Genomic DNA, 27814 nt, shown 5'->3' on the forward strand with positions numbered 1-27814 from the left:
TGGAAAGGTTACATTGGAGAATAAAGGTCTCCCTGGATAAGCAGCTTACTTCTCCAAGAGCAGTTTCTACGCTACTGCCTATTTTTAAAAAAAAAAATTATTCGAACATCTGACCCGCTGGTATCCATTACTACGGCTGCTGCAATCTGACGCATTCCGGCAGCTTTCAGCCTGACGTTTTCTTTTACATCTGAGGAGGCTCCTCCCCTCCCGCCCTCGGTCACGTGACGGGGAAGCCTCCCCCGCTCCCTCTCCGTCGTCCGCGCTGCCATCTTGGAGCTCCGACGGCCTCTGGGCGCCGCCATCTTGTCTTTCTCTCGGCGTGGAGGGCGCCATCTTGTGCCCGCCTGATGAATGAACCTTGCCGCGAGGGAGGGGAGTCTATCCGGTTCGCTCGGCTGCTCAGTCTCTCGGCGTGGCCAGCCATGGAGAGCCGCGCCGCTCGTGTCTCCCTCCTCCTCCTCTGCTTGGGGGGCGCCCTGGCTGCCCCGGAGCTGGTCAACGAAGAAGTGAAGAGGACTGTGGACCTCGGCACTCACCTGGCCAAAGTGACGACCGAGCTGAGCCTGGCCAACCCCGCGGGGGGCTCCGGGTCGGCCGCCTCCTTCCTGCTGGCTCTGGACCCGGGCCTGGAGAGCCACCTGGCCTACCTGGGGGTGCAGGTGAGCGAGCTACTGGCGGGACGCGCAGCCTCCGCGGCCTTCCGCTTCCGAAGCCCTTCCCGCTGCCGCCGCGCCTCATGTCTCGGAGCCCCGTGAACCTCGCTCGCCCTCTCCCTCCGGCCTCTCGCAGAGACGGCGCCCTCGGCCAGCCCTGGCGCCTCCCCGCTCGCGCTTCTCCTTTTCCTTCTGCGCGCGGGGCAAGTGTTTCTAGGAGTTGTGCTTCTGCCTTTCTTTCGCCTTCCCTCGCCGCGCCCAGGCTTCGAAAATCATCTTCCCCCCTCCAACCCACTTTGCCTTCGCCTCTTGGTTTTTCCTGGGCATCTGCCTCCATTCCCTGCAGCTTTTCATTCCCTAATAAGTTCGCTTATTGGCATTTGAGCGGATATCATTTCCAAAGCATCCCCTCCCCTCGCCTCAACAACGCTATGTCATTGCATTTCAGGGGTTTGTCTTTCTTAACTGTACTGACTGTGGTGTGTTTGGCTCCTTTCCCCGTATAGTTAGCAGGGATGGAGGCTAAACTGCAGATTTGGGGTGGCTATCTCCTTCTCCCGTAGAGGAGGCCGTGCTGCAGAGATATATGGGCCACGAAGAAAACCCTATCAATTTTTTGTCCACCCGAAATAAAAGTGTGGGATCTTCTGGGCAGCACACATAGTGGATTGTGATCTGGGAATGCAGTGTTAGAAGAATATGTGATCCACATTGGCATGGGGGTGGAAATAGACTCTTTTCTAAAGTTACACGTAAGCTGCCCTTTGGGGGTTTGCCAGCTTTTTGACCCAGATAATGTCATGGAAAGGGTTGTCACTTTGCAGCAGTGCTCACCACGTATTTGTTTTATTTCTCCTCTTCCTGGCTGCTGACTCCCTTCAGAGCTGCGGCTGTAGTAAATGGCCTGGCATATACTGACACGTAAGCGTAAGTGCTGCAATCGGAGAGCAACCAGTGGCAACCTAGAGGGAAGGAGGCGTGGATCTCAAGGCATGTCTATAAAATCGCATAACGCATGCGTTTGCAGGGCCTGTGGCTAGCTGAACAGCAGGCTGCTGGCATCAGAACATTTTAAGTGGCTTATTATTATTCATTGCTGCCTGTGTTTCCTGCCTGCCTGCAATAATTGGAGGTGTTCGTAAATGTGAGCTTAGGAGAAAGCCTTTCTAGAAGGTGTGTTTTAGCTGCTTCTATCTGTGTGGCAACGTGTTAATGAAAACGGTTAGTTGAAGCTCTGTCCTGAACCATGAATGGCTGCAGATATCATAGTGGAGTGCACTCTGTTATTAGAAAGTGAGCAGTCACAGCTATTTGGGAAGGACTGTAGCTTGGTGGTAGAGCATCTGATTTGAATATAGAAAGTCCTATGTTCAATCCCTAATATTCCTAGAGAGGACCAGGAGAAAGCCCAGTCTGAAATCCCGGATAGTGGCTTCCAGTCAGTGAGTTGGATGGACCAGTGGCCTGACTTGATAAAAGGTAGCTTCCTATGTTCCCATTTGCTGCAGAGTATTCATTCCACAAGGCAACTTGATTTTAAGGAATGTAATAGCAGCTAGAAAGCTGAGCTAAGCTTATTTTGCCTTTGGAAGAAAGGGTTGTAAGTACGTACAGTAAAGGTAGGTGAAGGCAGTAAGGGACTGAGTCTTTGGCATTGTATCTGATGGCCAAAAGTGAGCTCATTGGGACCTAGGCCCTGCTCCCTATGCAATCACAGTTTCTATAGGGGTCTTCCCCAACCTGGTGCCCTTCAGCTGGTTCCCAGTCAACCTGGGTCAGGGGTCAGCAACCCGCGGCTCCGGAGCCGCATGTGGCTCTTTTACACCTTTGCCGCGGCTCCGGGGCGGATACTAGCGAGGGGAGGAGCCGCATTGTGCGCCCCGACACTCCCCACTGTGGCAGGCGCTGTACTGGCTGTGACGTCGCATGGGGGCGGTGTGTGCGTTAGTCACGCACCATCCCGACGTCACCTTCCCGCCCGCCCGCTACATTGTAAGGGGCATGTACGCTGGTCACTACATTGAAAGGGGGCATGTACGCTGGTCACTGTTTTGAAGGGGAGTGAAGAACACACACACACACAAAAGGTAACTTGTTAATTTAACGTTTATTTCTATGAGGAGGAGTAAATCTGAGGGGTCAAACAAAGAAATAATAAAAAAGTGACAAAAAAGTTATTTTTATAATGACGAGTTTTGCGGCTCCCAGTTTTTTTTTCTTCCGAAACGGGTCCAAGTGGCTCTTTTTGTCTTAAAGGTTGCAGACCCCTGACCTGGGTGGTGGTGTCAAAAACAATGGGAGGACACCACGTTAGGCAAAGCTACCCCCAAGTATGATTTCTTATGTTATTTACAGTCCCATTCTAAATAATGGAACTTGCTTCCTTGTAACTATATGCATAGGATAACTGCCGTTGTCTTCTATTTCATCATTTTGCAAAATGGGAATACTTGCTGGCCTATTGGATAGTGGATAATGCTGAATATGGATAGGCATTGCACTCTCATACATGAATTTCTTGATAGTCCTTGGACAATCAGGTACTGGTTGCAGTATCTGGTAGTTTTGATCCATCTTAGAGTTACAGTGAGAGGCCTGTGAAGCCCTTTGTGGATTAAAAATGGAACTAAATTATTTTTGACCTGGGGGTAGGTGTACATATATATTTGGGTCTGAAGATATGAATTATCAGCAAAACAATTCTACATCCTAGCCATGCCTTTACTTTCTAGTGAACCCCTTCCCAAGGACCTGAAAGCATCACATGTATCTTTTTTAATTTTGGCCAGTTTACTCTCAAATTAAGAAGAAAAGTGCTGTCAGGTGCATCATCTGTCATTGTAACATTGGGGAGGCTGTTGGGGAAAGTAAAATCAGGACTGTTTTCAACAAATCATGTCATTCAACACTTGTCTGTCTAGTTGTGGCTATTCAGTGAGTTCTCACAAAAGACCTCTGGTAGAAGTACAGCAAGTCTTTGATCAGAACTTGCATCCCATAAATCACTACTGTATGTCTCTTGTTCTGAAGCTAACACAGTAACAGGGTTCCAGAACTTGCCTACCTGTTTGCCAGCAGTGTGTGTACTCCCTGTCCAGTAAGCAGAAGAAAAATGTGCTTTATCTCTGTTGTTTTGGCTTCTGCAGAAAGCACCAGTAGTGCCTCACTGTTGCTTTAGAAATACAGAAGCCAAATTCAGAGGGAAAAGATTTGCCTCTTCAAAATCACCACAGAGAAAAGGGAGGAATGCTTTCTCATAGTTTGAAATTTGCAGGAGGCAGCAGCACATTGTTGCTTGCTCCTTCTGCAGGATCCCTTCAGAAAAGCAAACACCCCTCCATTCTCCAGGTTCTTCAAAATGCGGCAGGACTCCAGGAAGGAAGGGGTGAATGACAGCTGCAGACAATGGGCTTGGCTAGTAATCCAAGCCAGCATTTACGTGTTCTTGTATAAGAGTCTCAAGGGTTTAAAAGACCTCTGTGTATGTTGCTTTTAGATAATGCTGCAGGGTTTGTGGAGTTAGCCAACAACTTGTTCATGATTGGATGGCTAATTATTGGTGTGTGTGTGTGTCAAATTGAAGTGTGTCTTTGCTGACTTGCAGACCCCTGGGAGTAGGAATTAGCACTTGTGATGAATTCAGCTGTCTCAGATGGAAACTGTAAATGGTAACAATGACCAAACTTGAATTTAATCGTTTTTTGTAGGTGAAAGGCGAGGAAGAAGAAGAGAGTACTCTTGAGTTGAAGGAGACAAAGGTAAAAGGTAAAAGGTGAGTTTTGCCAAGGGAAACTATATCATATCCAGGTTTGCCACAAAATATACACTGAAGAATTTGCGCCCAGTCTGTATGACGCATATACTTAGCACATTCAGACTTTATATTTTTGTAATTTCCAAAGTATTTCTTAAAAAATAAATATTGTACTAGGTCAGAGACGTTTGCTTGTAGCCCTGCAGAATCATAGAAAATCTAAGACTTCAGATACTATTTTAATAGTGGCTTTCTTTTTGATTATTGGATTAAAAAATTAAGAAAAACAAATCTAATCTGACAATTCTGATGACATGCAGTTATCACTTGAAATTGGGAGGCATAGTAATTTACAGAGTTGCATTATAACCTGCTTGCTTCTTAGAAGCCTAAACCTGTCTATTGGAAACAAAAATTATCACTATCATTATCATTATTTACCTGACCGCAGAATGGGTTACAACATTACAAGACCATACTAGTAAAACAACTTACAATTACAGAAATAAGGTGGGTTCTATCAATGTACACCTCAAGTGTCAAAAGTCAGGGCAAAGAGGTGTGTCTTCAGCGTTCACCATAATGAAAGTGCCAGATGCACCTCTGTGGGGAGGGAGTTCAGAACTTAGGGGCTGCCACAGAAAATACCCTCTCCTAGGCCACCACCACGTAAGCTTTTGAATGCAGAGGAACTACCAAGTGCGCCCGCTCTGGCAATCTTAGCACCTAAGAGAGTGGGGTGGGAAATATAGCCTGCATGTATTGAAGAGCTGGGAAGAGCTGTTACAGAGTTGTGAAAAGAATGCTGTTGAAAGAAAGAAAGGATGTCTTTGAATATGTTGCAAAGGAATGTGCTGGCCCTGATAGATGAGCTTTTTAGCCTTGTACTTTCTCTCCTGATAAGACTTCAGTTGCTTAGTTACCTGATAAGACCCATGCTATGTATGGTACTTGGGTATTGTGCATGTGTTAGGAGCTTAGAAACCTTATAAAAAACTCAGGTATTCCTAGGGATGCTGGAATTCACCCTGGTGACTTCCCCCAAATGTTACATTTGACCAAATAAAGCTGCCTTAAACTTTCTTTGATGTGCTTCTTGAAGAAATCCACAACAAGGGTCTGTAAGGAAGGAGGTGGTCTTTTAGGTATTTGGGGCCTGAGTCGTTTAGGGCTTTGAACATTAATGTGAGTGGCTTGAACTGGGCCCAGAAATGAAGTGGCAACCAGTGCAGCTGTTTTAGCACAGGAGGTTATGTGAGATCTGAACTAAACTGCAACCAGTAATCGAGCTGCTGCATTTTGGACCAATCAAAGTTTCCAAGTCATCTTCAAGGGCAGCCCTGTATAGAGTGCATTGCTGTAATCCAGTCTGGAAGTTACCAGATCATGGAGTGGCCAAGTGATCTGTATACAAAATGGGCTGTGGCTGGCGAACCGGCTGGAACTGAAAAAAGGCATTCCTAGCTACCTGATCCTCCAGTGACACTTTAAATCCAGGAAAACGCCTTCCCCAGCTACAAACCTGCTCTTTTCATGGGAGTGCAAGGCAGACTGCCTCCCCACCTCCCAGGTGTCACAATGGGGCACACAAAACCTCTGTCTTTTCAGGATTCAGCTTCAGTTTTATTAGCTCACATCCAGCCTATCTGTTGTCAGTCGTTACTGACCAGTTTTTAAAAGCTATTGCAGTATATCTTTTGACATTTAAATCAAACTGTTAGCTGTTATAACATTAGTCAATTGAGATCAGGGTTCTCTGAAATAGCAAACGTTCCCAAGAGTCCATGTTCTGATTGCTGACAGCAGTGGGCCACATTACTGCCATTTTGATTAAACCCAGGCTAGTATAACTGAGCTAGGAATACAAAGATGGTTTTGGTATCCATAGCATTACATTTATTATTACATTTATATTTCATCTTTTATTCTCACAACAACCTTGTGAAATAGATTAGGTTGAGAAACTCTGACTAGTCCCAAGATCATCCAGTGAATGGGGATTTGAACTTTAGTCTACACTCAAACCACTATGTGGCCCAAAACTGCAGCAGACAAATGAAGGTGGAGATGATATATTCTTCAGTGAGAATCTTTGTTGAGCTTCTTTCCATGCTTATGGGTGTCTGTAAAGCCAGCAGAGCCAGAATGACTTTTTAATCTTTTTTTCTCCTTTACAGTGGCAAATTCTTCACTGTAAAACTGCCATCTCCTTTGGCTCCAGGTGGAAAGATTCGCTTATCTGTTGAAACGGTTTTTACACATGTCCTACAGCCATACCCAACTCATATCACCCAAGCAGAGAAACAGTTTGTGGTTTTTGAGGGCAATCATTATTTTTACTCTCCGTATCCAACCAAGACCCAAACTACTCGGATTAAGCTGGCCTCAAGGAACGTGGAAAGCTACACCAAACTAGGCAATCCTAGTCGGTCAGAGGACATGATTGAATATGGACCCTTCAGGGATGTTCCACCATACAGTGAGGTAAACTTTTAATCCCAGTTAACGTTTCTAGGAGCGAAACTGTTTAAAAGGGATTTGTCACTCATGTAGAATTAAAATACATGTATGCCATTCTGCTGTGTCAAATGATTAATATAAATCCAAAAGCCAGGAATGTAAGGGGCTTAAAAGGAACTAAAACTAAAACTGCCTTGTATGTAACAACTCCACCTGTTCATCATGGGTGGACAAAGAATACCACACTGGTGAGTACATGAGGTTATATGCAGGCCAGTGAGTGGACTAGCGAAGAAGAGAGAGATTGCTGTGTTCCTCTGCCTGCCAGCCTTTGGCACAAGACAGTTTTATAGCAGGCCTGCCAAGAGGCATCTTCTCCTCCCTGGCCAGCACAGAAACATGCTAGTATTTACAAGATTCAGCCAAAGAGCACCAAGCCTTTAATCTTTCAAAACGGACAAGGCACTTTTTGTGTGCGCGCTATTACAGATTTCTAATGGGCTCAGAAAAAGTAATGCAGCCACTGTCTATGGACATTGCTCACATTATTCCACATGTGGTTTCTCAGCATAGACACCTTCCGACTGGGATAGCTCAGTCAGTAGAGCACGAGACTCTTAATCTCAGGGTCATGGGTTCAAGCCCCACGATGGGCAAAATATTCTGGCATTGCAGAGGGTTGGATGAGATGACCCTCATGGTCCCTTCCATCACTACAGTTCCATGATTCTAAGTACATATTGGGGGTAGGCAATGAAATACTGTTTCCTTAATGCCCTGCTTATGAGCTTCTCAGAAGCTTACTTGTGTCGGAGGCTGAATGCTGGACAAGATGGATCCTTGCTAGATCTAGCCAACATTTCTTAATGAGTATTGTGCAATATTTCAATCAATACATAGATTGTGTAATACCTCAACAAAAATGATTGAGAGTCTGATTTGCAAGTAGGTCTTCTTAATAGGCATTGCTGTAAATGAAATGGCTTTTTCTACAACACACTCGAGCACAGAAAGTCTTCAGTTTCTACTTTTTCTCCTTAGGATAACCTTAAGGTGCACTATGAAAACAACAGTCCATTCCTGACGATCACTACCATGACACGTGTCATTGAAGTTTCTCACTGGGGCAACATTGCTGTAGAAGAGACTGTTGACTTGAAGCACACAGGAGCTGTGCTCAAAGGGCCTTTCTCCAGATATGACTACCAAAGACAGCCGGACAGTGGAATATCCTCTGTGAAGTCTTTCAAGGTCTGCCCTTGCATATTTCTCTTCGTCTTAAAAGGAGCCTGTGTGTGTGTGTGTGTGTGTGTGTGTGTGTGTGTATAAGTGTAAGTAAACAGTTCCTCTTCCCCTTGCCAGAAGGACCAGGCTTTGGGGGTAGGGAAGGGGACAGCAAGGAAGCATTGCTACTGGTCTGCTTTTGAGGAGATGGTGCCTTACTGGAAACTTTCTTTCTCTCCCTTTTTTATGTTGCTTCTTGTTTCTGATATGGAAGTACAGGCTTAGGGCGCAATCCTAGCCCTACCTGTCTGGGAACAAGCCCCATTGAAATCAGTAAGACTTAGGTCTGTTTAAATATGGTTAGGATTGCAGCCTTAGGTCACTTGCCTTCCCCACCATTCTTCTGTTATGGAACAAAGCTAAAGGAGGCAGTGGGTGAGAAGATTCCCTTTCTAACTTTTGGAAGAATTGCTCAGACAGCATTTTAAAACTAAAAGGCATTAAATATTAAAATAATTACAGTGATTGACTTAGGAAACACAGTAATAAAAAAAAGGTACATACAGTGGTACTTCGGGTTACAAATTTAATCCGTTCTGGAGGTCTGTTCTTTGATCAAAGCATTCTTAACCCGAGCTGTGTGCTTTCCCTAATGAGGCCTCCCACCGCCTGTGTTCGTCTTCCATTCATCTTCCGGGGCAAAGTGTGCTAACCGGAACACCTACGTCCGGTTTTGCGGAGTCCGTTGTTCAAAGTGTTCGTTAACAGGACTGTTCGTTGACCAAGGTAGCATTGTATTGTACTCTTTAGAAATGTAGGCACTTCATTTAGAATCTGGGGACTTTGAAGAAAAGATCAGGCAAGCCTTGGTTGGCGATACTTTAGGGCAGAGGGTTGGACTGTGTGACCAGAATCTCTTCCAATGTGATTTTTTAAATTCAGTCTGCTGTATATGATTTGCTTATACTGTGGTTGCAACTGCTGTGAGAATGGAGATAACTCTTTGCTTTTAGTGAAAATGCACTCTTAAAACAGTGACTAGCAAGTGCCTCAATTATCGGTACTGGTGAATTTGACATTAAGTGCTTATCTTGCTTTTGCAGACTATCCTTCCTGCTGCTGCTCAAGATGTGTATTACAGAGATGAAATTGGCAACATATCCACCAGTCATCTCCTCATCCTGGATGACTCTGTGGAAATGGAGATCCGCCCTCGCTTCCCCCTATTTGGTGGCTGGAAGACACATTACATCATTGGTTATAACCTGCCTAGCTATGAATACCTCTTTAATCTTGGTAGGTTTCCTTGTTATGGTAGTGGCATATGGAATATAATGTGAGCAACTGGAGTACAAAGCTATTCACTGTCTGCAGTTCTATGCAGAATGGCATATTTGGAATTCCAAAGATTCTTATTTTTATTATTTGTACATGTGTGCTCAGAAACCAGGTTCTGTACTGTTAAAGTGCATCTCAGTACTTGATTATATGAATTTAAATGATGCAGGCATCTCCTGAAAAATGCCATGCATGGTTAGAAGCTCCTTCAGGTTTGCTCTCAGGCACACCTCCCCACACTTCCTACTCTCCTGACACCATTCTTTTCCTTTCCTAAAACATACAAAATGATATACAGTGTGGTCAATGGGGGATATCCAGCTAAGCTGTACTAAGCTTTGTGCTCTGCACAGCTTATGCTGGGTGCACAATTCAGTGTGTTATCACAGTAATAGTGTGGATATTGCTGAACTTTACTGCGAGTAAGCAACATGCAGCTAAAACAAGTTGTAGTGGCCCTTAATGGGGCTTTTTTAAGCTCACCTTTAAACTTGTGACTGTTTTATCCAACAGGGCTTTCATAGCTGGTATCCTGATACATTGAAAAAATAATAGTGTCCTCTTGGTGTTTGTTTCCCAGGTGATCAGTATGCCCTGAAGATGAGATTTGTTGACCACGTGTTTGATGAGCAAGTTACAGACTCACTAACTGTAAAGATAATCCTTCCAGAAGGTGCCAAGTAAGTAATTATATGGTTGAGATCAAGGCACTTTGTGTCAGCCAAAAAACACATGGCCTGCTTATGTATTATTCTGCTTGAGGTGAAGCAAGAAGGAGCAGCATTTATGTCCCTGTCTCAATTCCACATCCCCCTGCCCTGTATAATGACAGTGTGTGGAGCATGGTTGTCTGCAAAGGAACTCGTATGTTTGAGCAGCTGCTTGTGCACAGGGACACCACTCAATCAGGATACCAACACAGCCAGGCATCCCAGTTACATGCAGCCCCTGTGTGTGAGTGGCAGCTCATGTGCACAGCTTTACTTGCAAAGGACCATGCCCCAGCCATGGACATCGGAGGGCAGGGGCTAATCCAGGGCTAATTTCTCTACCCCCCCAACAACAACCAGGTTAGGTTTTTCCTTGGACAGCTAACAGTATTGTATACACCTCTGTTTGCAGGAATATCCATGTGGATAGTCCATATGACATCAGCCGGGCACCTGATGAACTTCACTACACCTATTTGGACACCTTTGGCCGTCCAGTCATAGTTGCGCACAAGAACAACCTAGTTGAGCAGCACATCCAGGATATTGTGGTAAGCATAAGCCCTTTGCTTAGATAGCATAAATAATGAGAAGTACCGTGCTCATTTTTGCAGCCCAGATTGCTCTTTAGCAAGTGACATGGCTACAATAGCAACAGACCACATTCATAGATCGGTGAAAAGATGGAGCTTCACTCTTGAGTTCTGAGCTGCGTCTTAAATGTGCAAGTATCTCATTGTTCTTAGGTATAGGAATGTAAGGTGGGTAGCATGTCATCTTGACTAATGGAAGTTTACGCTCTTCTCCCTGCTTGCCCTGCTCTTCCTAGGTGCACTATAATTTTAACAAGATCCTGATGCTGCAAGAACCTCTCCTGGTAGTTGGAGCCTTCTACATCCTGTTCTTTACAGTGATCCTCTACGTGAGGCTGGACTTCTCTATCACTAAGGTACTGCAATAGAGGCACGATGAAACAGGGAGGATGTGGCAGGAGGGTTGGTCTCACTGTTTCCTTTGGGAGAGCCCTTTCCTTTGTATTAAATGCCCTTGCACTGACTGCTAGAGTACTGGATTCGCTGCTGTTTTTATGTGAGGTAGCACTTACTCTTTTTGTAAAATATGGATATATTGTGAGAGCAAGCTATTACCTTATCTTTATATCAGCGGTGCTCTGAAATTTAATAGTTTCTTAGCATAGGCAAACTATACTTGAAATACATTAATTCTTTGAGTCAATAAATGAGCGTGTTGTGTTAGGGCTTACCTTTTTCAAAGCACTGCTAAGATCCAAATTGGCCAAAATTCTTCATCTATTAATTTTCACAGAATGAAGTAGACTTTTAAAATGGCATTTTGGTCCATGTTTTAATTAATTTTGATTCAGTCAAGATGGCTTGCACAGTGGATATCCTTGTTTCGTTATCACATACAAGTCTGTTTGAAGCAAATGGAACTCCTCAGTGTTTCTTGTTTTTGCACTTTGCTACAAACAACTATTTTGGTAAAGTCTGTCTGATGAATTTAGGCAGTGTAGCGAATAAGCGACAGAATTGTGAACTAGGAACTCCTTTGGTTTAGATCTTGCCTTTTCCCTTTCGACTCTCTAGATAGACTTTAGGTATGCCAATCTCTCGGCCTCGGTCTTTTATTTCCAAGGTGGAGGTTATGCTGACAGATCTTATAGGGTTGTTGTAAGGACTACCGAGAGCACACAAAACACTTTCTGGACACTTAGAATGCACTATATACTGTAATAAGTATTTAAGCCATTGTGCTTTTACAGGATCCAGCTGCAGAAGCTAGGATGAAAGTTGCCTGCATCACAGAGCAAGTTCTCACCCTGGTGAATAAGAGACTACGTCTGTACCGCCATTTTGATGAAGCTGTGAATAAGTATAAGCAGTCACGGGATATTTCAAACCTAAACAGTGGCAAAAAATCACTGGAGACTGAACATAAGGCCTTAACCAACGAAATAGCTTCATTGCAGTCCAAGCTGAAGACAGAAGGCTCTGACTTGTGTGACAAAGTAAGAATCTGTTGGCCTCCTTCGTGTGTATTGTTACTGTACTGCCCTTATTCTAAACTGCCTTTTCTCTTGTCATTCCCAAGGCAGATATTTTCCTCACACTTTAAAGGAATTCTTTTTTGTTGCCTTGTTCTGTGTTTGCAGTGTATTATGATGATTCCAGAATAATACTGCTAAAGTTGAGATTTCTAGGTTCCTTGATATTTTTATTTCCAAGCATTCCTCCATACGTCTGGAGAGCCTTGGGGGAATTTCCCCCAGTTTTCATTCTGCCATGGCTTTAAATATTGCCCTACCTGTATAAAATATCTAAACCAGGACTGTCGACTATCCCAGCTAGCTGAGATGCATTGGCTAGGGTCCTCCACCACATTCAGCCAAGCCCTTCTCTCAGTGAGTAGGCCCTGAAGGTAGCAAGTTTGCTTCAAATGTTTTAATGCTGTGTGGGGAATACATCAAGCCCCCCTGGCTGCATTAAGCCTTCTGGCTACCACTTACCTAACATGCCTACTGCTTTGAAACGGAATGTTTTTTGTAAGCTGCTGCTCAACATTTGTGAGCGAATCCTGAGGCATCCTGACTTCCCAATTTTAAGTTGTATTAATCCTTAGGCACAAACGTGGTCCACGTGTCATTCTCTTAGCAGACTGCTTCTACTCTGCTTTGAGTGAAACTTTCACCCACAATAGGAGATCCATTCAGTGGATCTCCCTGGAACTGTTGGTGAATATAGCTATCTTGAAGATGGTCACTTTTGCCAGGATGTCAATGCATAACTTGCAACTGAAGGGCTGTTAATGCATTCTGCTCATTAATACTCAGCTGCAGTTAGCTGAAAGCTCCCTTGGTAACTGGGAGGAGGGCTGAGTGGAGGGGCTGTGCACACACACTGTAGCTGTTATCTCTACATATTCCTCTGCTGATGTTTTACTATAAAATGGAAGAAAGGTTAGAAGGCATTTCATTTCTCAAAGTATAAATGAAATGTAGCATAATCAAGTGCTCTTACTACCGTGGAACCAGCACTGACATGTTTGTTGCAGTGAGTGTCCATATTCAGAACCATTAAATGTAAAGTTTAAATGGGTGTAGCTTCTAATATAACATTGTATAGTTTGTCATATACAGTTGTACCTTGGTTTTCGAACAGCTTAGTTTTCGAGCCGTGCAAAAACCCGGAAGTGACCATTCCTTTTTGCAAACTATTTTTGGAAGCCAAACATCTGATGGGGTTTCTGCGGCTTCCATGCATTGGTTTTCAAACGTTTTGAAAGTTGAATGGACTTCCGGAATGGATTCTGTTTGACTTCAAAAATATGACTGTAATTGTTTGCTTAGATCCTGCAAATCTACTACTTCTAGGGTGACCATAAAAATAAAATGAATGCACCCTGTTACTGTTGCTTTGTATGGCTATGGTGTTGTCCAGTCACCTAACGTTTTGTCCCAAATTTCTTCCAAGGTTAGTGAAATTCAGAAACTTGACAGCCAAGTAAAGGAGCTGGTCCTGAAATCTTCTGTGGAGGCTGAGCGGTTGGTTGTTGGCAAGCTCAAGAAGGATACATACATAGAGAATGAGAAGATGCATTCTAACAAGCGTCAGGAGCTGATCACCAAAATCGACAACATCCTTGATGCTCTATAAGTTAGAAGTAAAAAGTTTGGGAAAGAGCTAAAAGGGGTGGAAGAAGGTTCAATGAGCATACTGAGCCACACCAAGTTGGGGAATGGGGTGGGGTGGGGTGGAGAGGTGTGTCTAGCCTACAAAACTGCGGCAAGGAAAAAGTTTTTGGAAATCGCCTCCAAAATGTGGTATTAGTCACTTTTAGGACCTGTTTGCTCTGTGATACATCTACTATAAAGAAGAGGTGTATTTATACCATGCCTTGGACTTAAATGAAACCATAGTCCTCAAAGTGTTACTAGCACGACTTCAAAGTCTGCTGAGAGGCCCCCTAATTTTCAGTAGGGAAGCAGGCACACAGGTCCTGTACTGGCACTGAATGTCTCAGTCAGAGAATAAATACAACTGTTTTATTCAAAGGTTTAGTAGCAAATCTTTCCTTCTGTACTCCACCTTTGAATTCATACTTTTTTATATTTTGGAGATGGGGATACGGATAAGTAACTTGAACAAAGGAATTTTTTTAAACTATTTGTCGCACTAAATGAGATTCTTGTCCCTGAACTTTCTGAGCCTCTCTTGAAATTCAGTGTTGGGGTAGAGTCCAGGGAAAGAGAAGGGAGCGGGTGAGGTTCATTTGCTTAGAAGCCTGTGCTTTTCCTCAGACGGTTTGTTTCTTTTTAAAAAAAATTGTAGGGAAGATCAAACTGAAATAAAGATGTATGGATCTTCTGCCTCTACTTTCTTCTTCTTATTATTATTAGAGTGTCCTGTGCCGTTTGGATTCCTGTAATGAGCACCACATTATGTTTGATCGGCTATCTTTATCTCATGCTCCATCTTGTGTAAGAATTCTGAACCTCTAAGCTGTTAAGAGCTTTTAGAATTATTACTGCGGCCAGTAACAAACTGACTTGCATTAATGCTGGTTGTAGCAATAGTTGGATCTTCCTATGAATGTGTGTGATTTTTAGGTGTTGTTTGACCTGGTCAAAACTCTGTAGGATATACTTCAAGATGTAATGCTGAATCACCTAATAATCAACCAGTGCAAAATATGCTATCACTTGGAAGTTTTGTAGGCAGAACCATTTTTGTCAAACTATATGACTCCTTTTCCAGAGAGTTTAACACACATTCCCCTGTTCCTTCTCGCTTTTTAGATGGGGAGGAGAGTGTGTTTCCCAGGTAAATTATTTCTGAGGTCCCCCCCCCCCTTCATTGTGCCTTGAACAGCTTCAGTTTTTATTTCATTTTTTAATATAGCATGTAAGTTGCTGCGGGTGGACAAAAATTCCTAAGATTTCTCTTGCCATTGCGCACAACATAGATAAAATCACAGTACAGAATTGGGGTATCTTCTTGTCATTGTAATGCATTGGTTCGCAAAAAGTGTGTTATGAGAGGAATGAGCCTTGTGTGAAGAGCCAGTTCCCCCTTGAGGGAGTATCCATTGTTACACTATAAATAGTTTGTGATTTGGTTTGACCTAGTTTACGCACCAGATGGCGCCAAACTCACTGGAAAGCAAGAAGTCGATATTCTGTTAACTTCTTAAGATGAGAAGGTAACTTCCACCACTGATTTTTTTTTTTAATACATGTAGGTAAATACATGTTTATCTTGTAGCGTTGATTCCCCTCCCCACATATCTTCATACCATGCAATTAAGCAATCACTTTTAAGTGTCAGCCTCATGTACACCAACTCTTCTTCACACAGTATCTACATTTGCCCTACAATGAGAATTACAGCAGTAGCCACTGAGTTAACATGATAATAGCTACAAGACTCCGAATAGTGAAGTTCTCTCGGGGTTAAAACTGTGGCTGGCAATGTGAAAGGGCTCACAAATAATCTGACGGCTGAATACCTAAACCAGGGATGAGGATCCTGTGGCAGCACTCCCAAAAGTTGAATTCTAACTCCATGATTGGGGATTGTAGGAGTTGTAGTCAAACAACATTTGTAGGACTGAGGGTTTTTCATCCCTGACCTAAAGCTTAACATTTAAAAGTGACTTCTGCCTTAAGAACCTTGTTTAGGGAGATACCCTTCTTGCCATCTCTGTGTGGCCTTGTAAGTGAATGTGTCCATCATTTGAACTGTAAGGATAAATTGAAATAATTGTCCGGTTTATAGAGCATCTTAAGATCTTAAGTTTCCATTCATGTACCACTTCCATTGAATGACATTTATGAGATGATGAGCTTGAAAGCAAGGCACTATTTAGCTTTTAAGGTAAGGAAAGGGTACCCCGGGCTGCATTACAAGATAGGCAACTCTTAAGTGCACAGCTGTCCATCTCTGCTTCCTTACCGTTTGCTTTGCCATAAGGGTACTTTAGTTTTTGCAGCATTTTACTCTTTCGGTGCCTGAGGTACAGTGCTCTTGTAGTTCTGAATTATCACAGTGCTAATTAGTATGATGCTCTTGCCAGAATGAGGAAAATACGATGGCCTGATTTGACTCAAGCTAGTCTTGAAGTGTCAGCTCCCATCTGCCCTATATCATTCTGGCTCTGAAGTCTTTGTTGATTGACTATAATTACAGCATATTGGTTACTCATGGAACACCGATTTTGTGCCAAGGAATTATCAAGCATGAGCTTCAGGCATCCTAAACCATGAAAGTGCCCCCAAAGGGATGGTATTTGAACCACCTGATGTCTCTAATTTGTTTAACTCCAGCCAATTCTATAGCTGTTGACATTTAATAGTGGGAGGAGTTAGAAGCCAGAGTTTTAAAAACCGAGGAAATGGAATGAAGAAAATCTGGTTCTCATGCTCTTGCAGGTAATCGAGGAAACTTCTCTTACTACTAGTTAACAACCTCCCTGACTTTGTACCTCTCTGGATTTTAGGCTTGGGATTACTTACAAATGCAAATATTTTTAATAAAGGCACTTGGTGGGCTATCACTAACACTATTTCATGCCTTTAGAAGCATGTCTAAAGCAGTGATTCCCAAATTGGCTTGGAGCACACTAGTGTGTACCACTGAAGAACCACAATGTGTCTTGAAGACATTCTGTTGGAGGCAAACACTCTTGCATTTCTTTTAGAGTGCAGTAGCCTTGGACATCACTCATTCCGTAGCCTGCTCCATATATGGGTCAGGATACCACCCCAAAGGAGTAAGGATGCATTCCCTGTTGCTGCAGCCCAAACTACAGGTCAGGCATTTCTCTTTGCACAAAGGTTATCTGAGTACCTGCTTGGCCTGGATCTGACAACCTTGGGCAGAAAATAAAAGGGCAACTTTTAACTGCTTGCCAGTTTTCAGAAAAAGCATATTAATCTTCTGGAAGTCACTATATAATTCAGAATGCTGCTTTTAATTTCCTACAATTTAGCGCATCCCCATTCACTTCTGGCTAAGTAGCCCTGGCTACCTCTTTAGAAATGGAGCATTGGAAAGGTCCGGATAATTCAACAAGGCTTTCAGTCCTTTCTGTAGAAATCTGAACGAGGGGCTGAGCTGAAGTAGAATACTTTGGATATATTATTAAGACCTGTTCCCTTTATATGATTCCTCTCCAGATAACTTGCTCACGTGCCCACCGTAAGCCTAAAGAGCAAGCCATGAAACAGGGTGAGGCAAATGTGATGTGTGTCCAAGCTACAAATGGAAGTTTGTAGCCACTTGCAAAACAAGTTCCCTTGCGGATATGTTCTGACCCAAACATGAATTTCACTGTGGAGTAGGAAGAATGGCAGATATAACTCAACACTGCCCAGGATCATGAGATGGGAAAGGAAGGGCAGTGACTGACGTTGAATGTAGAATCGGGCATTTGCGATTGTTACAAGAGCTGTGGGCAACTTGGTGACTGCTCCTATTTATCCTTTGTTTTCGGTGTATTAAGATTCTCCACCACAAAGTAGGATTTTGTCCTGTTTTGAACTTGCTTTTCCCAAGTCAAATCTCAGTAGCAGGTTATTTTCTTTTAATTTATCTCTGTAAAGTCTCCCTGCCGCAAGTCCACATGCACCAGGCATTCTGGTTGCAGGCTCCTCTTAAAAGCCGACGGGCCTTGTTTTCATCTCTGCTTTCTTGAAGGAGTACTTCTGATTGGTCCTTTTGTCAACCAGAATGTACCATGTTCCCCAGTAGATGCCGCTGGTCACCCCCGTGTAGCGTCCATGGTGGTACTTCCCATTGAGGTTGGCTGCCAGGCAGGAGTCGAACCACCAGCCGGCCCCATAGTACGCACCGCAGTTGCCCATGGGGTAGTTGTCGTTGTCGCTGTCCCAAGTTGTGAAGCACTTGTGATCGTGGTTGTAGTTGCGGCTGTAGCTCAGGGCGTTGCCTGCACTGCCTTGATACTCCCGGGCTGTCAGGCGATACTTGTGGGCCTCGCTGGCCACTTTGAATTTGCGGTAAACAGCATGGCGCTTGACGCCATGCCAGTCCTCCAACTCTATGCGCACGACATGCTGGCCCAGGCGGGTTAAGCTGTGGAGGTGCTCATTGCCCAGCCAGTGTTCCCCTTGCAGGCTCCCAAATCCCTGCCTGTACTCCTGCCAAGTGCGGTTGAAATCCACAGAGCCATCCTGCCGGCGCTGGAACACGGTCCACCCGCCACCATCTGTGACCATGTCGCAGTAAGCCTGGCAATACACAAGGCGAAGGTTAATTGGCAGAAGCACTGGAGCGCCTGAAAAAGAGCCCTTGCTCCAGCCCACGGAAGCAGGCTGTGACATCATGCTCTCCTTGGAAATTTTCCACTCTGCAGGCAATATCAAGTGCTTAAACAGGTTTAATGGTCTTTGGCTGCTCTAAGGAACTATTTTCATCAGTGGGGAACAGGGCTAAGGAGCTCCAGAAGTGAATTCTCATTACTCTCACTCAGTGGCGTAGCGTGGGTTGTCAGCACCCGGGGCAAGGCAAGTAATTTGCGCCCCCTAACCCGTGGATTTGCGCCCCCTAACCCTAACCCCCAGATGTTGTGGCCGGTGCGGCCGGCCCCCCCTGCACCCCCCACGCTACACCACTGCCACAAAGTAGTGCGAGGCTTAATCACATGGCGGGGAAGAAGGCAGCAACTGGGTCCCGGGGGCGTCTCTGATGTGGCCTTACGGGCACCATTTGCAAGCGGGGAGCGGCACCCCATCCGCGCGAGCGCGCCCCCAGACGCAGGAGCCGCGCAGGCAGGGCTGGGGGCTGAGGTGCCAATGGAGGGGGGATGAAGGGCCTGCGAAGCCCTCGAGCACCAGAGAGCTGCTCCTGGTTTTGCGGGGGGGGGGGGCTCGGCCGGGGGCGGAAGCCCTTTTGTCCGCAGGATGGCAGCGGCGCCACCGGCCAGCCCCATTACCGGCCCGGCCAGCCTCCCGGGGCGCCAGGGCTCCGCCGCAACTAACACCTTCCCTCCAAAACTGGGCTGGTCGGATGTAGTTCTCTCCCGCGCTCAGCTCTGCGCTGGGCGGCCGCTGCATTTTCCCTCCCCCAGATAGTCCCTCCCTCGCTCTCTCTCCGCTCCGCAACGCACGCCTGGCACCCTCCCCCTCCACAGTGGGCGGCGACCCGGCAGCTCGGATCAGATTCGCACAGCCAGCACTGTGAGAGAGAGTGAGCCAGGACCAGGTAGGGGCAGAGAGCTCCGAGTGCGCCCCCCAAAATGTTGCGCCCGGTGCGGCTGGCACCCCTTGCACCCCCCACGCTACGCCACTGCTCTCACTAAATAACCTTTGAAAACCATGCAGATATGATTAATGGTAAGTGGCAGAAACTCATCGCCTGCCTGTTCATGCGCCATTTTGGAAATTTTATTTTCAGCAGTTTAGATCTAATTATTTTTGATTCTGTGGTGTCTGTTCTGTGCAGCATTATTGCAGGAGTGTCCCATCTGGGCATGTATTTATTTTACTAATTAATCAACTGAGTAGTGGATGCTCCCGTTTTAAGAACCACACACTTAGCATTAGGTTTTTGAATTTTCAGTGGCTGCACATAATCTTTCTTGCCATGGGGAACATATCTAACCAGGTTTTTTTTCTTGATAGGGTACTTTGCAAAGTCCTAGTCTAAAAGGAACTTGGGGACACACATTGCTCATGGGGAGAGAGGGCCATAAGTGCAATGTTAAAAAGGATAATTTTTACCTACTACAGTGGTACATTGGTTCTCGAATGTGTCCGTTGACAAATGCCGAAAACCCAGAAGTAAATGCTTCCATTTTCAAATGTGCCTAGGAAGTCGAACGACTTTCGCTGTGTTTTTCAATTTTCTCAATTGAATTGAAGCTTCCGTATTGAGTTTTCAGTTCTTGAACATTTTGGAACTTGAATGGTCTTCTGGAATGGATTACGTTCAAGAACTAAGGTACCACTGTACCGCCCTTTCAATATATTTTGATGGGCAGGTGTATGAAGGTTCTAATCTGCATCAATGATGGCAAGAGTGGAGCAAGGAGTTGAATGCATATTGCAGTTGTGCTACCTTTGGCCAAATGGAGACCCAGTTGGCTGCATGCATATCTTATTTACTCCATTAGATAGGATACCTCAAACCTACCTACCTTACCTCAAAGTGTTGACGGAGGGGAATGGGTTGAATGGTGTATATCCCATTGTCTCGGATGCCCTGTTTATGGATCTCTGCACAATCCCGAGGATACGTGTGCTCAGATTTTTCAGAGGGTTCCACTGAAAGTATATAGGAACATAGAAAGTTGACTTAGACTGAATTGGACCATAGGTTCATCTGGAAGGCATTGAAACCACAGGGGCCTGGCAATGGAAACAACAGGTCCTGGACACATGACCTGTCTTCCAGGAATTTTTCTGTGATATGGCACCTAGAAACTGTTACGCGCATGCTAAAAAAGGGGACAAAGAGTATCCTGCAATATGAAGGCAGGGACAAGACGTACATACTTCTATGACAGTAGACTTAGATGTTTGGTTGGCGAGCAGGATTGCACCTCCAGAGCAATCTTGGGGCACTGCTGCCTGCTTCAACATGCTATTGGATATAGCAATCAAGGGAGGTCTCCCGAAAGAATTAAGAAATTATCATGTGGTTCTGGCCAATATGTACTGGGCTTCATACACTCAGACTGCCTTCAAACATAATGTATAACAGGTGGGTCCTAGGCAGAGCTCGGGAGTTGCATTTGCATACCTGGAGACTTCAGAGCCAGAATGATATAGGGCAGATGGGAGCTGACACTTCAAGACTAGCTTGAGTCAAATCAGGCCATCGTATTTTCCTCATTCTGGCAAGAGCATCATACTAATTAGCACTGTGATAATTCAGAACTACAAGAGCACTGTACCTCAGGCACCGAAAGAGTAAAATGCTGCAAAAACTAAAGTACCCTTATGGCAAAGCAAACGGTAAGGAAGCAGAGATGGACAGCTGTGCACTTAAGAGTTGCCTATCTTGTAATGCAGCCCGGGGTACCCTTTCCTTACCTTAAAAGCTAAATAGTGCCTTGCTTTCAAGCTCATCATCTCATAAATGTCATTCAATGGAAGTGGTACATGAATGGAAACTTAAGATCTTAAGATGCTCTATAAACCGGACAATTATTTCAATTTATCCTTACAGTTCAAATGATGGACACATTCACTTACAAGGCCACACAGAGATGGCAAGAAGGGTATCTCCCTAAACAAGGTTCTTAAGGCAGAAGTCACTTTTAAATGTGTGTAAGGCATCATTTTCCTCCTGTGACTTGACCAATTTGAAGTGCGAAGCCATTTCCTGGCTTCCCCCAAAGCCCATATTTTCTCCTCCTTGTTTTGGCTTCATTTTAAATTGTAACCTTCTGTACTAAAGCACCATGTATATTGATGGTTTTATATAAAAACGCGTCATCTTAAGGAAGGAGAGACATTGTAGTTTTAATTAATCTTCAGCTGTTGTGGTCTAGCATAGCTTAATTTGGGTTGCAAGTTTATGTTTATGCGGCCTCTGTTGCAAATATATATATATATATATATATATATATATATATATATATATATATGCAGGTTTTGGTGTCCTCGGGTGTCTTCCCGTGTAAAAGTTGGGGTGTCTAGGCGACGTTTCGACGAGGTCTCACTCGTCATCTTCAGTTTCTCGTAGGTTCTTGTCAGCTGGAAGGTTTCCTCCCCGTAGAGGTAAGATATTTGCTTTCGTAGATTTTCACGGGTACAGGAATGCAGGTTTTGGTGTCCTCGGGTGTCTTCCCGTGTAAAAGTTGGGGTGTCTAGGCGACGTTTCGACGAGGTCTCACTCGTCATCTTCAGTTTCTCGTAGGTTCTTGTCAGCTGGAAGGTTTCCTCCCCGTAGAGGTAAGATATTTGCTTTCGTAGATTTTCACGGGTACAGGAATGCAGGTTTTGGTGTCCTCGGGTGTCTTCCCGTGTAAAAGTTGGGGTGTCTAGGCGACGTTTCGACGAGGTCTCACTCGTCATCTTCATTTGCTTTCGTAGATTTTCACGGGTACAGGAATGCAGGTTTTGGTGTCCTCGGGTGTCTTCCCGTGTAAAAGTTGGGGTGTCTAGGCGACGTTTCGACGAGGTCTCACTCGTCATCGTGAGACCTCGTCGAAACGTCGCCTAGACACCCCAACTTTTACACGGGAAGACACCCGAGGACACCAAAACCTGCATTCCTGTACCCGTGAAAATCTACGAAAGCAAATATCTTACCTCTACGGGGAGGAAACCTTCCAGCTGACAAGAACCTACGAGAAACTGAAGATGACGAGTGAGACCTCGTCGAAACGTCGCCTAGACACCCCAACTTTTACACGGGAAGACACCCGAGGACACCAAAACCTGCATTCCTGTACCCGTGAAAATCTACGAAAGCATATATATATATATGCATATATATATACATGAAAGAAACAGGACACGAAATTAATTTTGCAGATTCCAAATTGCTCTTTAACACGGAACATCACCACAAGAGAATAATCATGGAAGCCATCGAGATAGAGAAACACCCTCACAACATGAACAAGCGTGACGACACATCCCGCTTGCCAGACATCTGGAAATTAGCCCTCCCCACAAAAACTGACACCAGATCCAGAGGCACACAGAACGCCAACACCAATCAACCACACCAGACCCAAACCCAGACCCTCTCCACAGATGAATTACTGACACCATCCAGTAGCCAGTCCATGGTGGCACCTCCGGATGCTGCACCCCCCTGCAATCCCTACACAGATCTGGCTGACACAAGCCACAAAACCACAGCTCGCCCCTATACACGAAGCCAAGCCAAAGCACAACTAAGTGCAATACAGCCATCTTCTCAGGAAAACTCTTCACAAAGTTCAAGAGGTCAAGACACAAAGACTTTAGCAACTAATCCACACCTAATGACCCACCTAAGTGGTACTCAGGATATCACTCAAGAAATCACTCAAGGTATCTCTCAAATAATTAAGGAACAAAAGAAGAAAAGGCACACTAGCCTGGGAACTTCCTCTCTGCCCAGAACATTGGAGGCTAGACACCACACCCCCTCTACAGTATTTATAGGAACTCAAACATTGAGATCCCGCTCTGTTCCAGTAACAAGAAGCCGAAAGCACCAGCCTGAAGATGACGAGTGAGACCTCGTCGAAACGTCGCCTAGACACCCCAACTTTTACACGGGAAGACACCCGAGGACACCAAAACCTGCATATATATATATATATATATATATAACACTTTCTTCGTTGTTAAATATTAACAATTAATTATTATATATTTTATTTGTTTGTAAGCCGCTCAGGGAATGTTTATTGAGTGGCTATATAAATACTAAAGGCACTGGAGGCGGTGAGGAATATCCAAAGGCTCTTTTGCTGGGTGCAAGTGAGGGCATCCCTTTGCCCTTTTTTTCTTAAAAAAGGTCAGTTTATTTTTTAAAATTGTATTTCTCTCTCAATAAATGGGATCAATTTACACCAGTTTTGGGGCTGGAGTAAATTTATTCAAAGTTTTGGCGTGTATCTAGGGTACCAGGAAGGATTCAAATCTTTCAGACCTAAGCCTTGCTGTCACACTCCTTTGTCACACTGCTCTGACACACACCCTTTGTAGTCCTACTGATGATGGAGTCCCAACACCATCAGGGACACAAGATTATGGACCATGATGGAGAGAGGGGACCTGGTTGCCCTCTCAGGTTTCATACGATTGTAGTCTAAGTTACATAACAGATTTATACTAACCTGTAAGTGCTGGTGTCTCCTCAATCTTGTGCTCTTTCCCTATATCTGGGAGATAATTTGGAGTCTGTGAGTGAGATTGCTGCAAAGCTCTTGAGAAAAGCCACTGCCCACTCTATTCTCAATAGTCTGTGACTGAGCTAGTTCAATGCAGTGTTATTATACAGATTTGCTAAGTGTTTGGATAACTTCCCCCCAGGCATTAAGGGGGCTTCTACACAAGGAGGCTCTACATCCCAAGTGGAACATTCAGATCCATTTTTTTCTGTGAGTGTCATTGGCGCACGGCCTCCTGCAACACAAACCATTCTTGTTTTTGTTTCTCTTAGGGTGCCTTGGGACTCCCATTATTTTGTGGGATGGATTCAAGCACATACCAGAACCTGAGGTTTGCACAGTTAAGGTGGACTAAAGGGCTCTGTCACCTTAGGGCAACAAATCTGCTTTTTTAAAAAAAATAATCAGACTTATAGCAGTTTGAAAAGTGGCAGGGAAGTGCATTGAAAAATATGGGATGAACAAACACCTAACAGGAAACACCCCACAAACAAATCAAGATGAATGCAGGCCCAGTGCTCACAAATGTCATAGATAACCACCCCACAAAGCATGCTCAATAAAGACCTGGATATGAGACAGGGATGGGGAACCTCTGGCTTTCTTGGATTCCAACTTCCATCAGCCCCAGCCACCTTGGCCAATGCCCAGGAATGGTGAGAGTTAAAGTCCAATAACACCTGGAGGCCTACAGTAGTTTAAAGTGGGAAACATTGAGAAACACGTTCGTGCATTTCACATCTGAGGACCCAAATGTAAGCCCTAGGCATCTAAGGCTGGGAAGCGGATATTTTCTGTCATCGGTAGCCTTCCCTAAGATTTCATCAGGTCTCCTCCCCTGCCACTAGATAGATCCAGGAGCCACAGAGTCCCCTGTGTGCAGGTGACGAGATGCCCTGATTTCACAGCATCTGGTGCTACCACTAGCTCTGCCTTTTTGACTCTGCTTCTGGCAGCAAAATAACTTGGGCAGGCATTGTGCCGTCTGCTCCCATAACAGCGTCTTTGCATCACTGTCCCTCTTGTTCTTCTCTTGCTCTGGTATAATCAGGGAGGATGTGGAGTGGGAGAGGGCACTATCTGAAGGAAATGATGAACAGTGGGGGGATTGTGTCCAACAGAAAGAATTGCATCATCGGTCAGCCTGATAGCCATAAATGTCAGCCGCAAACTCTTCAAACATATTGCTCATCAATACAGCATCCATCTGTCCGGAAATTCCTGGCGGGACACGGACTGTTGAGATGTCAGACATCAAAAGAGAAAACGAGTGGAACATCTCAAGCAGAAGAAGTGGGGAGGGAGAAGGGAATAATGAAAAATGGTGGAGGAAAAAGCCAGGCAGAGGTGGAATGAGGACTCTGAGGTTTTGAAGTCTTTGCCTGTCCTCGTTGAACCAAAGTGGGAGACAAGACACATTCACAGGACCACTTGAGTGCATGGTGACTTTGATTCAGCAGTGTGGAGCTGGTTAGGTGACTGCTTTGGTGCAAAGCAAGCACTGGAATTTTCTCCATGGTTTATTCTGGCCAGGATGTAGGTTCATGACAATGCCAAGCTCAGCTCACTTGGTATGTGTGCTAAGTTGGCCTTGTGAGACCAACTTAAATAGGATGGGCTTAAATAGGAATATGACCAAGGGTGGAACAAAGGAGCCACAGGAAAACACCCTGGAAGCAAAATAAATTAAAACAATTCTTTTAGAAGATGGTTAAAAAGACTTCTTAAAAGCCTAAAAATTCTCTTAAAAGAATCAAATCTTCAAAAAAGTTTTATGATCTAAGAAAGTCTTTAAAAGAATCCTTCCAAAAGAATTAAAAACTTACAATGTAGCACCTTAGAGACCAACTGAGCAGTTTTAGGTATAAGCTTTCTTGTGTGTGCATGCTTTTTAAGAAGAGCCTTTTTAACTATCTTTTAAAATAATTGCTTTGATTTATTTTGACTATGGCAGACCAACACGGCTACCTCCTTGAACCCTGGAAGCAAATCAAGCTGAAGAATAAATGTTCATTGTCATAATAACGGCCTCATAAACAGAATGAGCATTCAGAATGAATGCTCAGTAAAGACCCGACATGGTCCAGCCACATCATAAGATTTGCGCAAGGAACCCTGTCTCTTTTTGCCTACCTGAACTCCAGGTGCAGCATGACCAAAGCAAGGCAAGAGGACTGCCTTGACGGGGCCTGGCCTCCTTCCCTCCCTGCTCAGCACTCCAAGCTCTGTGTAGGGGCTGTATCCCAGCAGACTGCTGTGAACTATTTACAAGGCTTTATTTAGAACTTCATACAATTGTAGAGTTGGAAGGGACCATGCGGATCATCTAGTCCAACCCTCTGAAATGCAGGAATCTTTCGTCCAATGTGGTGCTCGAATCCACAACCCTGAGATTAGGAGTCTCGTGCTCTACTGACTGAGCTATCCCTCTTTTCTCCCAACGAAAAATAGTAAAAACGCAATACAACATCACACACTAAAAACTTCCCTGAACAGGGCTGCCTTCAGATGTCTGTTAAAAATCACACAGCTGATTATGTTTTTGACATCTGCTGGGAGGGCGTTCCACAGGGTGGGCACCACTACCGAAAAGGCCCTCTGCCTGGTTCCCTGTAACTTCACCTCTCACAAGTGAACTATCAGAAGGCCCTCGGAGCTGGATCTCAGTGTCAGGGTGAGACCATGGGAATACATAGGATTCCCAGGAGATCTCCCCTCCAGGCACTTGCCAGACAGATCTGCTTAGCTTCAGCAAGGCTGCTGCACCATGAGCCTTCAGATCATACCAGACCCCAAACTGGGCTTTGTTGTTTGTGAAGAGAGAGAAGAATCTCTCTCTTCATAGTCAGGCAGAATGGGAAGTGGATAACCCCCTGCTGTACTCACCAAGAATGGATGCCTTCAGGACTGATTCGCTGCAAGGCAGCTTGCAGCCAGAGAGGATCCCCAGCAGCAGGGTCACCAAGGAGCTGAGCTGCTCCTCTAAGCGGTGCAGATTAAGCCGGCTCTCCTCCTGCAACTTCTGTAGGCCCGATGCCATGGAAACCACTCTGGCTTCCACCAAGCTGAGTCGGTCCATCAGGGTCCTGGTCCTGGAAGAGCTTTGTTTGTTGAGCTCTCCAGTGTGCTTCAGGATCTGCTTGAACTCCATCTGCTGCTCGCCAGCAGGGACATCCTGCACCTCCTCAGGTACTGCGGGCTCCTCAGGCCCCAGGACATGGAGCTTGCAGCTCCCCAACCCATCACAGCCACCTTCCGAGGAAGGGAGAGGCATGGCCACCAGGGACCCTGCACATGCTGGGTTGTCATCTCTTTGGCTGCACTCGGGGCTGTCTGAGTTCAGGCTTCCTGACTCTCGCAGAACCATAAAGAGGAAGCCCAGGCAACAAAAGCAGGGGAAGAGTTTCATTTCTCTCCTTAATGCCTCCCGAGAGGGTGGGAAAGGCACACGCGACATGCAAGAAGGCACAGGCTGGAAGCTACTGCAACAGAGCTGCTTCTGTCTCCGCAGGCGAGCTGCCTCTCCCAGGCTGGGTCGGGGCAAACTGCCTCGCCGAAGAAAAAGTGTGGAGATTGGGGAGCTGCGAGGGAAAGGAGGAGGGAAAGGAGAGCGGCACACAGATAAAGGAGCATTTGAGACTGTCCAGCAGATTAGCATGTCATGGGCAATTAAAGCTAGGCCCCTTGTGGGAGGCAGCGATTAGCGTCTGGCTTGAGTGAGCTTTGCTCTCCAGCAAGAGGGCTTTGACTTGAAAGGCCTGTAATTTGCCTTGACATTAAAGGCACGAGGAAATCGC

The 27814-nt window shown here is 45.1% G+C and overlaps 2 protein-coding genes across 2 annotated transcripts; one reads left to right on the top strand and one right to left on the bottom strand.

The window, feature by feature from the left end:
• Positions 1–223: 223 nt before the first annotated feature.
• On the top strand, positions 224–14535 carry RPN1 (ribophorin I). The gene is made up of 10 exons (XM_083727171.1): positions 224–662; positions 4364–4428; positions 6588–6894; positions 7912–8121; positions 9198–9390; positions 10013–10112; positions 10555–10693; positions 10972–11091; positions 11926–12171; positions 13634–14535. Exons 1-10 carry the CDS (start codon positions 351–353, stop codon positions 13814–13816), a joined length of 1875 nt encoding a protein of 624 aa, XP_083583297.1. The 5' UTR covers positions 224–350; the 3' UTR covers positions 13817–14535.
• An 801-nt stretch (positions 14536–15336) lies between these two features.
• LOC310839020 (fibroleukin-like) lies at positions 15337–27751 on the bottom strand. The gene is given in 5 exon segments (XM_083727178.1): positions 15337–18408; positions 20321–20442; positions 23964–24008; positions 26904–27540; positions 27546–27751. Coding segments are annotated over 5 exon segments (1503 nt in total). The 5' UTR covers positions 27651–27751; the 3' UTR covers positions 15337–17814.
• Between the last annotated feature and the right edge of the window lie 63 nt (positions 27752–27814).

This window comes from Podarcis gaigeae (assembly GCF_964106915.1).
Source record: "Podarcis gaigeae genome assembly, chromosome: 2".
Lineage (NCBI taxonomy): Eukaryota > Metazoa > Chordata > Lepidosauria > Squamata > Lacertidae > Podarcis > Podarcis gaigeae.

Coding starts and splice junctions, on each gene's coding strand:
- RPN1 (XM_083727171.1), top strand. CDS start 351: ATGAATGAACCTTGCCGCGAGGGAGGGGAGTCTATCCGGTTCGCTCGG. Junction 4,429..6,587: donor ACAAAGGTAAAAGGTAAAAG/GTGAGTTTTGCC, acceptor TCTCCTTTACAG/TGGCAAATTCTTCACTGTAA. Junction 6,895..7,911: donor ATGTTCCACCATACAGTGAG/GTAAACTTTTAA, acceptor TTTTCTCCTTAG/GATAACCTTAAGGTGCACTA.